At 37.1% G+C, this 13950-nt stretch overlaps 1 protein-coding gene across 1 annotated transcript in view; it reads left to right on the forward strand.

Annotated features, from left to right (window-relative positions):
* rho-5 (rhomboid-5) overlaps window positions 1-13950 on the forward strand; it is a 49774-nt gene that overhangs the window by 30714 nt on the left and 5110 nt on the right. The window contains exons 5-9 of the mRNA XM_089595157.1: window positions 3244-3624; window positions 5943-6129; window positions 6805-6894; window positions 12436-12809; window positions 13486-13695. Of these exons, the coding sequence (XP_089451283.1) occupies window positions 3244-3624; window positions 5943-6129; window positions 6805-6894; window positions 12436-12809; window positions 13486-13695 (1242 nt within the window). The remainder of the gene's footprint in view (window positions 1-3243; window positions 3625-5942; window positions 6130-6804; window positions 6895-12435; window positions 12810-13485; window positions 13696-13950) is intronic.

Below are 13950 nucleotides of genomic sequence, written 5' to 3' on the forward strand. Positions count from 1 at the left end.
GATACACCTATTACTAATAACCCACTCGCACGCGATCGTAATTATTATTTGCAGTAGTTGTTATGTACGGAGGGGCGCTCTCCACCTTCTCTATCTTTCTCTTTGCCTCTATATACGCACGCTCGGATGTATTTCGCTTGGCTCTAGATCATTTGGACCAAGTAAGAAGCTTATGCGCTTCCGTGTATTTTTTTTTTTTTTTTTTTTTTTTCGACCATTTCTTTCCAATGAGAACATCATTTTGTAGTGTATAGTGAACGATTTCGCGTCGAGCTTTCACGTCTTATACAGGATGATGCGTCGAAATGAATAGGAGCTTCTCGTGTATGTGTGAAAGTCATCAGGTGTATGCCACTGTATGCTTAATAAAAGCCGAGAGAGAGAGAGAGAGAGAGAGGGAGAGTGCAGGTATGCCTAATTATCTCCTCTGTTAATGAATCCAGGGAATACGAAGCTCAGGAATATTTCACGTGGAACACGGTGTCGCAGCTTATACCTCCCCTCTCGTATAGAATTGTATGGAATAAAAGTTTGATTTCATATGTACATATGCCACGTGAAAATTATTTTTTGAACAATGATTTAAGTAAGATGTTTGAATGATATATTGGGTAACCCTAAGGGGTAATGGGTTATTGGATGGGTTTTTTAAGAATTGGAAAATTTTTACAACCCAACACTGTAGAACACAGGAGCACAATAAATTATTTTGATTATTATATTTTGCTTGGTTAATAAATAATAGACCCACATCATACCAAGTTCTTAATCTTAGATAGGATTAGGAACCTCCATATCACCCCAAAAATGTGGATGTGTGATGAATATGATAAAGTTCTTCAACAAAATTTGTTAAAAACCATGTGTTTTGTTCAATAACAAGATCGAATGTAATACTATTATAAGACTTAGTTCAGTGTTTCACTATGAGATAACATAACCTCAAAAATTTTTGTGTCCACGCTACTTCAAAGTCCCTTATGTGCAATAGTCTACAGGACTCGATTGGGGATGGGCTGTCGTGCAACAACAACTCGGTTAGCCACGGTTAAACACAGTTAGAGCTACGAGTACGTGTATATAGGTACAACATGTGTATAGAGGCAGTAAAGCTCACTCCCGAAGGCAATGTAATCAGAATCACCAGTTAACATGCAATCTCTTCCTTATCGTGATTACTGCATTGGTTTATCCAACCACTTGCGCCCCTCCCGGCTTCTGCTTAAAGATGCATCGGTCGATCTAAAGTATACATGTTTGCACAGAGTCGAAAAAATGTAATTTCATGCATGGGGAGTTGTTTCAGCTATTTTTTTTTTTTTTTTTTTTTTTTCATTTTTGTTTTTCTGCGGCGTGCGTGGATAAAAGAAGGGGCAGAAAAAAAGGACTCGTGAAGCGTAAATTTTAACTTTTGACGGGGAAACATCGGAGCGTAACTGGATCGTTTTTCATCGCAAATTTTGCCGCAGAACCATTCTGTCGTACATTACTTTCTTATTTTTTTTTATTTTTGCTAAACGTAGTGTAGGCGTGGAGATTGAACAATTTTTTGCCATTCCTACACTTGAGTATTGGTATCTCGTTCAATGACTCGTGCGAGCTAATAAATCGTATAAAATTGGGAATGTGTGTGTGTGTAACTGCATAGGTGTACCAGCAGTTTAAGCTGTTGAAGGCTTAATTTCCGGCGAGAACTCTAATACGCGTACACACGTATAAGTTCATTGCAAAAGTATAAGTAGTCATGATAATGCGTATACATATTGAATGTTAATTAAATGATTTGCTCATTTGATATATACCTACACGGGAAAACGTGTGACAAAATTTAAAAAAAAAAGGTAAGCAATCTATGAGAAAAATATGAGATAAAATGTTCGTTTAGTTCAAATTGGTGATTTCCTCTAAGAATTGCATTTTATTTTATTATATTTTTTTTTTTTTTTATCGATAGAAATTGGTGACGTGACGGTTGGTATATAACAAACGGATATTAGTTCCAGCGCCGGCTCCCTCTTTCTGCGGATGCAATTACATATCGATGTCTTATGTTCCGGTGGGTTTTTTACAGATGAGACATGTCGAGCATTTTTTCGCTTGTTACATTTGACGCCCCCAATCAGACTTTCGTTTTTCGGCTTGACAGCATTTTTTTTATTTCGTGTGGATAATGTGTGATAATATTATTGACATCGATGATAAAAATAACCGAAATCAGAGCTTTTACATTTTACAAAATTTTTTTTTCATAATCAATTAAAATATTTAGTAACACTCATTATTTCAAGCGATTTTCATATCTTGATTAATGTTGTTCTATTAAAAATTATTAAACATGCACTGAAAGAAAAATTTTTAAGATCACGACAATATTCACTAAAAAAGTTCAATGTAAATAATCTCATGATTAAGATAATATTTTCTTACTTCAATACAATATATATTTCAAATAAAAAAAAATATTCATAATGTAAGAAAATATCTTGTTAAAAGAGAATATTAACTTGGTACTATTTTAGTAAATATTTTCTTGGTTTTGACAAATTTTTTTCTCTCAGTGCACTGACAGAGTTCAGTCTCCATAGTAGAATTAAATATATAATTAAGTAGTATGTATACAAATTTTTTTTAGAAACGTTTAAGAAATCCAGAATAAATTTATTTTCCACTTGACATTTTATGCACGAAAAATTTATTCATTATTTACAAAATACATTACTAAGAAAAATTTAATCATAAAAAAGATATAAGTTGCCTTGATAAAATTGTAATTATTTAATGATGAGAAAAAGTATTTGAAGTCAAATCGTTAATCAATGTGATGTCTCAAAGTTAAGTAATCGTGAATAGAGAAAAATTCATTTTACATTTTGATGTTTTTTTTAAGACTATTCAAAATAGTAAACATTTTCATAAAGTACCAATTTTCTCAAGAAGTTATTGATGATATTAAAAATTCGGCAAACATCAAGTGTGTGTTGCCACCTCGGTTGCCACAACTGTTCGACAGTAATTTCATTGACGAAAATATCATGTAATTTCGAATGAATTGATGTTTTTTATAAATCATTGAAAAACGGTTGATATACTTACTAATACACAAAGTAAACATTTTTTACAGGAAATAAATTAAAAATCCATAAGTATTTTGAAAAAAAAAAAAAAAAAAAAAAATCTACAGTTCAATCTCAGATGTAACGGAAGCGTGAACCAATTGTTTATTTATTTCCTCAATTCTTCCAGGCAACCGTCGCCGAACTCCGCGACGACCAACAGCTCGACGGTCTCGACGAGCTGCACCGACAACGAGAGCACAGCTGCCCAGAGCATCGCCAGCCTTTATTCCGCCAACCAGCAGCAACAATCCCAACAACAGCAGCAGCAACAGGCATCGACGGAATCGACATCCACGACGCCAACGGCAAGCAACAGCACGGCTTCGACGACCATCGTTTGCGCCGCGAGTTCGCCGCCCAACATCACGAGGAGCGTGTCCGCCCCAACCGGTCCAAGACCCCAGCAGCAGCCGTCCAGTTGCAGCACTGGTGCGGCCGGTACCAACACCGCCACTGGACAGAGGCCCAAGCTCAGGCGGAATCAGAGCCGCACCGAGGCCATTAAAAAGTAGGCTTTTACATTTTTTTTTGTTTTTTTCTTCAATTTTATACTTTATAGCACACGGAAATATTTCAATTGAAAGCTGATGGAAAATTTACGCAACAATAAAGTTTCATCAATTGATTTTACGGTCCTGGGTGGTGTAATGCGTTATAACGTGTATTTTATTCAAAGTAGGGGTGAAATAAATTACATGTTTTAATTACTGTGTTTAACAATATTTGTGCACTTTTTAAAAAAAAGGTATTAACTACAATTTTTTTTTAAACATATTTATTTGCACTGAATACTAAAACATATACGGAACGCGAAGCGATGAAAAATTTTATGGATTTTGAAACATTTGGAAAAAAATTCTTGTTCCTGATTGATGTGCATTCTCTTTTTGGTCGAAAAATTTTTCATCCCATCACTTTTTACAATAAAAAAATTTTCTAGCTGACTAGTAAATTTTATAAATTAATATTTTTCGTAAAAGTATTTAAAATCACGTAATTAAATACTAGTTCAAATTGAAACGCAACATTTATGCTGGATTATAAGTAGTAATTTAAAAAAATAAAGTTTGAGCATTTACAACTTATTGAATTTTAAGGACGTTCGGTAGAGACAGAACCCTGTGATGAATCTTTTTGAAATTTTAACCAGACGTTTTTATTGTTGTTACAATGAAGCTGTTAAAATTTCAAGAGGTTCGTCTGTTTTGTTTCCGAGATATTGAATTTCAAAGTTCAGTCATTTTAACACGGTCGCTTATGGGGAAACTTATAAAAACTTAGTTTAAAAAAAAATGGCGTGATGAATGTCTCCAATTTTTTTATATGTCACAGATAATGTTATCAACTATATCTATACAAATTTTCGTGATGATCATCTGATTAGTTTATAAATAAAAAAATTAAATAATAGTTCGACAAAAACGCAACGGCAACGTGGCAAGAAGCGGGAAATTCAAAATGTTCCAGAACGTACATTTCAGTAAATATTTGAATATTATGGTAGATATTTAGGTATTTCTGTATAAAACATAAGTTTATATATGTGTGTGAGTGTATGTACATAGGTTCCACCCGTACCCATAACAAAACAATGTATTATAATAACACATATTTATTTTTCCTAATAAAATTTTTAATTTGTAATTTTTATACGATACAATTTTTTTACACACGATAACAAAATCACATGCTTTTAGTAATCGCAGAGACTAGAGTCTATCCTAATTATTTAACATATCACTTTCAATGAGACTTTTCAGATCACATAAAAATTCAAGAATTTCATTTACATTAGCTACGAATATAATTATATGTACATATATCTGTCACAAGTCTTTTTAATTATTTACTCATTTTTATTACATTGTTATAACGAATAAAAATCAAATACTTACATCTTTAGCACAAATACATTACAAATATACACATACGCTGCCCGTATTGCCCCGCAAATGGTTCCCCCCGCTATCTCTACCGAACGTCCTTAAGCAAAATATAACATTTTAAAAAAAAAATTGAAAATGTATCCATGTCAAAGTCTGTATGTACCATTACTAACTATATTGACGTTTTAGAAAAAATTGAAGCTCTCCATAAACATTGTTTTTCACAGCTTTAAAATTGACAATGAATCACCTACCCGCGGCTTGTGTAAAATTAAAATTACCCTGAAACAGGTCGAATGACGATTTAAATAATCATGCGATCGTAATTTTATTCCTACGAGACACTAAAAAAGTTATCAAATTGTCATGATTTGTAGAGGTGACGGTATTGTAAATATAAATTTAATCACTTGAAACTTTATGGAACCTCAGTCCACTAAGCCATAATCTATTACTCAGTCAAAAACCCACGCGATCGCGAAAAGTCAATTTGCCTTTGATGATAACCATCGGGTGTGGTAACTGTACAAAATTTCATTAGAAATCCACGATGGCCCTATAAATATTCTGCCCAGTGAGGTCGTGGTACATTACAATATATACACACGGGTCGTGATGAGATTTCGTGCCCTTTGAATTAATTGAAATAGGCAGTGTACGTAACAGATTTAAATTAATTGAGGAATTTCGTGTTTGAATTAACAATTATAGACACGACCATTTCCCGGCGCACGCGATCAAAAAAAAAAAAAAAAAAAAAAAAGCTTCACTTACGGTATTATTCAATGACTCGACAAATATACATTACAAAAGTGACTCGGTGTAAATTTTCAATCATAAAAGAAGCTTCATTGAATAAAAAATACAAAAAAAATAAATTAAAATCAAAGCTGATTTTCAACAATGACATGAAGTACTAATGATTAACGTGATCAATCAGTTATATAAAACGCGAGACCGCAACGTTCTTCGGGGTGGACGAGGAGACCGAGGCGACGGAGAAACAAAAATGGCTCGACCGCCGTCGAAGGTTGGCATCGAGGAAGTACGGGGCTCTGCTGCCCGAGTACAGACAACCAGATCCGGACATAACGAAGGACGTGCCGGATTCCATGGAAGTTACGGACGTGAGTAACAAACATTTTATATATATATGTACAAAAAGTGTAATTGTGCGCACAGACGACTGAGGGGGGGTGAAAAAAAAAAAAAAAAGGAATAAGTAAGGCCAAAGCAAAAGAAAGAAAAAAGGGGGCCGAGCGAGCGGTCATATATTAATAATTAGGGATCCAGAGCTATACACACACAGGAGTGACTGACTGCACGTTGCGCGCTTTGTTCTTTTCCTGCACGACTCCTCTTCTTCTTCATCTACGCCTATACGTATATACGTGCGAGCGAGCACATCACGTAGGAGGGCGTGATTACTCGGCCTTTTTTTCCATATACGCGAACTGGAAGAAAGCTCGCTCCCGTTTCCCCCCCCCCCCCCACCCATCCACTCCACAACCGCACACAACGTATATGTCTACACACTCCTGACCCAATTCGTGGCTATATGCGCACGTACGTATGTTTTTCCTAGCTCGTTTTCTCCTCGCGCTCCTTTTTTTTTTTTTTTTTTTTTTTTTTTTTTTTTTTTTTTCATGCATAATAGTATACGGGGAGTAATATTTTTTTACATCCGCATTACTTTCCATCTTGTACGCTTTACTATTATGACATACATACATACATACATATACATATATACAGAAGGGGAGGGCATTTGTTTTAATTGCGCTTTTATTTTGTGTCGACAGCCCGTCGTGCTGAGGAAGTGGCAAAAACCCGTCAGGAGGAAAGACTCGGTCGCGAAGATGACGCTTTCCGGGCTCCAGCACATGGTGGACGTGAGTATTGAAACAGCAATATACGTATATATATATACCCAATATTATACCCACAACATACACTCGACTAATTGTCTCGAGTGGGGGGATGGAAGAAGCTTCGCGCGAGAGCTTAACGACTCGGGAATCCATCCTCTTATTTCCCGTTATCTCTCTCTCTCTCTCTCTCTCTCTCTCGTCCATTAGGCTAACGAGATTGCCGAGCTTTTAGATTGCCACAAGGAGCCGTGTAAGGGATATATATACGTCCCGGGCGCGTCATTTTGATTTTACCCCTTTCTGCAAGCTTGAGAGGAAACAAGACGCGAAAGGGATGACACGTAGAGTGTCTTGTTGCACGTGGATGTGTCGTGCGCAGAATTTTTTTTTTTTTTTGGTGTATTAATAAAAATAAACGAATGAAGTATAGGCGGTTCTTGCGATTGATACCAAGGTTACGTAGTCGATTCTCGTAAGTGATGGATGTAACGAAATAAGTGAAGCGTCAATAAAAACCGAAAGATTTGTATCTGCAATACACCTGACAATAAAACGTTTCCTGAGAGGAAAAAATAATCAAAACTATAGGAAAATTCCAGCAAAAATTACCGTTCCGTACAGTAAGTCAGATACAAACTGGCAACAAAAAAAATATCATTATTAGCAATAAAGATTATTGTTTTAACAGTTAAAATTAAAGTTTGAATTGTAACAATGACGATGCTGGGAAAATTTTAAAAGGATTGGTTATTAAATTTTACTCTCCAGCATAGTAATTTTTACTACTGAAACTATAATTTTAACTGTTAGGACAATAATCTTTACTGTTAAAAATAACAATTTTTTTTCCTTTTTTGTTAACTTGGATTCGATTTACTGTGCGATTTATCAATTTTTACTGGTATTTCTGTATAATTTTTATTATTTTTTCCTCTCAGGGTCGTAACATCCGCGAAAGCTCCTTGAATAGTTAAGACCAAATAAAAAGTATTGTTTCTATAAATATCAATAAAAAACTAGATCGTCGAAAATTTTCGAAAAAAATGTTGTGTTTCCTTACTTCCAGAGATTTTTTCGACAGTTTTTTCATCGTTTCTTGAGATGCGCTAACTTATATACATTAATAAAAATAATTTAAGGGTTAACCGTTGGCACCATTACTCCAATGCTAATAAGAGGCAAAATGAGTGATTTAAAAAAAATCAATATAGAATTTTGCACATTGATACTAATATCATAGTTCAACTAACAGATTTACAACTTTTTCAATACTTTGATTGATAAAATAACTGCGTATTGGATGAAAGCTTATGCACTATATCCTCCAGTAAAATAAAATTGTCAAGAAAAAAAAGTTTCTACTCCAATAATATTCCAAACCACAATTGCAAAGCTACAGCTAAAAAAATCCGTTGTCTTTCTTCGATTCTCTCAGGTAAAACCAAAATGCTTGCAACACAAAAGTATTTGACAAATTTTATTTTAATCGGATGACAATAAAATACTCGTACACCATCTTCTTGTTAAAATCTCAAATTTCGTTCACGTTCCAAATGAACAAAAATGTTCTGCTCCATTAAAAATGAAAAAAAATGCACACAGTAACCCGGAGCATACAAATACAACGCCCCCGATTATCCATCAAATAAATGCCCAAAGAGAACTTTGATCAACCGCACCGATGGATATTATACACATATAGCACTGATATTATATCAAATAATCCTGTGTATCACGTATACCGTACAGTTGAATGTAAAATCGCCCGGGCTGGATTGGAATTATAATTGAAATAGCCCATACATGCCTCTCTCTGGAGTACAGCACCGGATGAACGCCCGAAATATTTGCCCCCCCAACGCCCCCCACGAAATTATAGGGTCACGAGCTACTGTTTCCCTACGCTCTTATACATGTGCATACATACCTATCGCCCAAGCATCTAAGTGGGTATGTATGTGGCGGAATATTCGCGATGGTACTTATATACGTACGCGTGTGTATAGGTGTATAGAGCGCAGTTCTCGTTTGGATTAATTGGAACGTCCGCTGTGGAACGCGGGGATACCCAGCTCTATGTATCTTACTACCGTTCTTCTGTTGATACATTGATATTACTTTGGGGATTGATTTAAGGATTGCAGTGAGAATGAAAATAAAAACGATGCACATCAGTGTAATGTTCAAAGCTACATTATCGACATGTATGTATATAATAGGTTGGGGGGAGGGTTACAATGGCTCGTCAGCTTTACACATGGGCTTTGAACCATCCGGTATAGCCGTCGACATCGGTGTAACATTGTTCAATGGGTCTTTACTCCGTTACTCAATGTACCTTTGTTGTATAGGTTAATGTATTATATGGGAGCTGATGCGAGGATATATTGAATTCCCAATGGGAAATTTGCGTATTCGATATACCTATTGCGTGGGTATTCGCTGCGCTGCTGATTTTTTTTTTTTTTGCAAAATTTACTTGTACATGCCTCGAAAAATAGCAGTTATTGTTAGATTTGGGCACGGATACTTTGGCAATTTTCTTGCAATATTTATAATTGTTTTGCTGAAATTGTATTATTTGTGCTAAGAATTAAGAGTGCTTGAAAAAGTTGTTTCAACAAAAACATTACAATAAAAATTGAGAGAATAATAATTTAAAAAGAAAAAAACAATGCCAAAGTTTTTAATATATGTCCAAACTGTATTTTTGTGGAAGGAAATTTTTCTCAGTACTTTGTTGTGAATAGTTATCATTCAAAAAAAATTTTTTAGAAAAAAAGGAACGCACTCTTATATTCAGGAAAAATCCATAAAATGTATATGCCCAAGTCTGAGTACTGATAAACTTACCTACAGATACCGCGTTACCTCAAGAAATAAAGTACGTCCACAATGACAGGGTAAAAGAAAAAAAAAAGCAAGTCCAAAGGTTGATTTTGAGCGTCAGTATGAGATGAGTGCAACTTACGTAAGTTATAAGGTGTTGAAGGGTCGAAGTTTGTTCAAAGTTGACGATGCACGAGGGCTGCCGCCCGCGTCCTATAGACAAAGGAGGAGAAGAAGCGAGTGACACACAGAGAGGAGGAAGAAGATCAAGCATGTATCTGGGCTAGACCAATAATGAAAGTATGAATATTCAAGAGCACCGCCAGCCGAATCGAGAACGATGGGGAGGAGCTTTAGACCCTATAATGTATACGTGTACTTGCACAGCGTGTATGTGTGTGGTTGTATCTACTCCAAAGACAAGCGATTGAATTCCCGGTTGTCTCTCTTTTGTGGGTTTTAATGAATATAAGACGGATAATTTAAAATCGGTGAATATATTAATTAGGAGAACAGAGGCCTCGATTCCCAAGCTGAAAAAAAAGAGAAGCTGGGAATTGACGCACGGCGGAGGGTGAGGTATACACAGAGTCTGAAAGTTATGTATAGAAGCAAAAGGAAGACCCAAAACTCGAGGGGAGAGGACGAACTTTTTGACTGGGATGTCGATAGCAAGTGTCGTCAATAAATTCGAGCGCGAGGGAAAAAGAGAGGGACCCCCCGAGCGTCAGGCGAACTCACTCCCTTGCTCTTGCCCATCCTGTACAGCACACGGCTGCTGCCTACCTCGCGCGGATAAACGAAAATAAAGAAGAAATACGGCCTTGCCCCCCTCCCCCCCGGTATATAGTATTATTTGACCTGCCTGAGCTCTCCCTCAAACCCCTCCCTTCGTGCATGCCAGATCCCTTATTTTCTCCCCTATCGCACTGAAGCGACTCGTTTCAAACATGTCCATCCGTACCGAGTGAAATTTGAATAAAATATAATTTGTAATTAAAATGAAGAAACATCCGTCGTACCGGAAAACTAAATTTTAATATAGTGTAGCGTAGTTGAATTAACGCTCTCTCTTTCGCGCGTTACTTCTCATTTACAGTGCCCCCCCCCCTACTCCCAAGATAGTTTTGAGCTTTAATATTATTACGCATATGTCTTGGTGTACTCTACTACACGTCGAATGCAAAGTTGTAGTGGTGCGTGTTGGCGAAAAGTTTTTTTCCGGCGTTACCGAGTATATGACCCTCTCGTCCCCCCTTTATATATGGGGGGAAATGAATTCCGACCGTGTATATAGATGCTGATTCCTGTATACGAGAAGGGAATCAAGAGTCAACGGAGCGAGCGGAACAGCACTTTTTCTGTTTCTCTCTATTCCACGTTGGGAGTATGTATGTATTACGCTTAACGACTTGTATTATACATGTATATTCTATGTGTGCTGGGTATAATTTGTCGAAATGTAAAAACGCGCCGAGTAATTAACGCACCGTTGTACCGTACCGTTGCAAATGAGAGTAAATTACACGATGGTGGGGTTGAAAAAAAAAAATGGTAAGCAAACTTACGGGCTCGAGATTTTATTTTGTTTTCCGTCGAAACCTGTACGTAATATATGAAAGTCACTTTTTCGAGGATCATGAAAAACTTTTTTTAAAAGTCTGACTGTGGATTGAGTCTTTTTTTTTTTTTTTTTTTTTTTTTGCAAAGGCTTACGTAACATTCATCGTTAGAAAAACGCGTTTACCTTCGTTGTACAGTACTTTGATAAAGCTGTTGGCGCCGCACACTCATTTTCTCCTTCCACCGAGTAAGTAGTAAAAAACGATTACAGGCAGACGCGCTCGCTGTAACTCTTTTCTTGTTTTTTTTTTTTTTTTTTTTTTTTTTTTTGCCCATGCAGCTAATTTACACACCGATATCTCGCGCCACATCTCAAACTTTACGACGTACTTATACGCATCCCCCTAGGGGGAGAATCGAGATTAACTATATGTATACAAGCGCGAGGGCAAAAGACTTAATAGCCCATAAATCGAGAGTCGGTGCAGTGCACCCTTTATATGCATACATGTATATATACCTATCTCGCGGGAAGCGAGTCTCGTGCACTTTATATCTCCAACTTCTGCTTCGTGTACGTGCATGATTTTTCTTGTTACTTTTAATATTTTACGTGCGATATGGTGTCGTGAAATAAAATGAAAAGCGTATAGGATCGATGACGGTCACTTGATTTCTGAAGACTAATGGCTCCGAGATATTTAATCGGATGATGAAGCTTGAAAATTGATTTTTAATTTTTTTTTTTATGCTTGTTAGCACAGATTTGAATGGAGTTAATTGCTCGTTTATTGAATATTTTTAATTTGCAACAACATTAAATACAAGAACCATCGCGACGATTGGGATTATGCATCATCAAACGCAAAAATATGCTATGTTTCTTGTAGTATCGTCAAAAATTTTCCAGCCAAAAGAGTGAAGCATCGTCCTCGTGAATGTCTCGTAGATTCCAAATACATACGAAAAAAACCAAAACTCAGTTCCTTGAGAAGTTAGCCGAAAATTATCCACCAGAAATTCTCGACGCACACTTGCCATTCCTCAACTCACCGAGCCCGCGAGCAGCGAGCTAATCCACCCCCCCCCCCAGGCTCGCGAGTTTCAAATTGTACCCTTCCTCCCTTCGTATGCCTGAAACTACTTAATAAATAAAAATCCAAAAAACAGACGCTGCGCAAGCCAAAGTCGACGTGGCAGTCGGCGGCGCCCCAAGAGTCCCGAAGCTTCCCCCCGAGTGCCGTCCACGCGGACGAGGTGGTGACGACGGACGCGGCCGTCGAAGACGAGGAGGAGGAGGAGGCCGGCGACCTCGGCGAGGAAGAGGAGGAGGCTTTCTTCCATCACGGGGACAGGTCGGCTGTCCAGCAGGTGGTGGTGGTGGATGGTGAGCAGCAGCCCGAGGGCGCGACCGTGCAGGTGGACGGGGCGGAGCCGCTCGCGAGGATCTGGAGCCCGTCGGCTGACAAACAGCAGCAGGTCGAGATCGACAGGCAGAGGAGGACCGTCAGGACCACGCCGACCAGGGATCATTATGCCGTGAGGTGAGTTGGAGGGTGTTGTTTTTTTTTTTTTCGGGGCAGTGATTTTTGTTTATCCAATTTGACACGCTGGGGATGGATAAAAGAGCCACGTGGATTTTTTTTTTTTTTAATAAATAAAAAAAAGGAGCTAAATTAAAACCTCTTTTTTATATCTTGTACAAGGTAAAAAATAAAAATGTTGTCAATCAATATAAAATATATATTTAGTTGAATCTATTAAATATATTTATTCGGAGTTGTCTAACATTTTTTTCCAGTTTTAAGATAAAACTAAATTTTTTAATTTTTTTTCCCCGAAGAATAATTATATTTTAAAAATCAAAAAAAAAATTAAATTCATTTTATATACTATTGCAATTGTTTTAAAAATTGTTCTATTGTTACTTTTTTTTATAGTCAAAAAGTATCATACGACATTTTATATTGACAGGCGAAATTATTATAGAGAATCTTTGTGAATTATTTCGATATTGTAATTGAGAAATAATTGAACACCAATATATTTATTTGTAAAATATTATTAAATTACAATATTATACTATAGACACAATTGTGAAATATTTTCAAGAACATAACAATAAGGTAAATTCTCACCAAGGAAATATTCCCTGAGTATTCAGGCTTTAAACCAAAAAAGATACAATAAAAAAAATAAATAAAAAAAATAATTTTCCAGGGCTAGGAAGGATTCGCCCCAACAGCAGCCGACGATGCTGCAGCTGCCGGCGATGAGCAGCGCGCAGGTCGGTGCCGGGCTCGAGGGTGGGCCCTACGGGAAAAAGCCCATGTTCGGGGGCAAACGGATTTCCCCAGCTGTGATCGGCCGCATGTCCGACAACACGGACCGAAGACAGTACGGGATGGGCATCGTGGGACGGTTTTTCGGGTACGCCGCTACTACTCTTTTTGTCCTCTCTCTTTTGATGTTTTTTTTTTTTTTTTTCCTCCTGATGTCATCCTTTTCAGGCACTTGGCCCTCGTTCTCACCCCCTTTTTTTCGCTCCATAATCGACGCTCCACTTTTTCTCTACCTCTTCGGGTCTTCGGCTGGTGCATGGCCTAGTTTTCACCGCTACGCCCTCGCTTCGTCGCTTGGTTATTTTTTTTTTTTTTCTCTCGTTTCATCTAATGCCAGTAGTCT

The sequence above is a fragment of the Copidosoma floridanum genome, unplaced genomic scaffold, assembly GCF_036245765.1.
Source record: "Copidosoma floridanum isolate Cflo_tuat_1 unplaced genomic scaffold, Cflo_Japanese_pri ptg000025l, whole genome shotgun sequence".
NCBI classification, from domain to species: Eukaryota; Metazoa; Arthropoda; class Insecta; order Hymenoptera; family Encyrtidae; genus Copidosoma; species Copidosoma floridanum.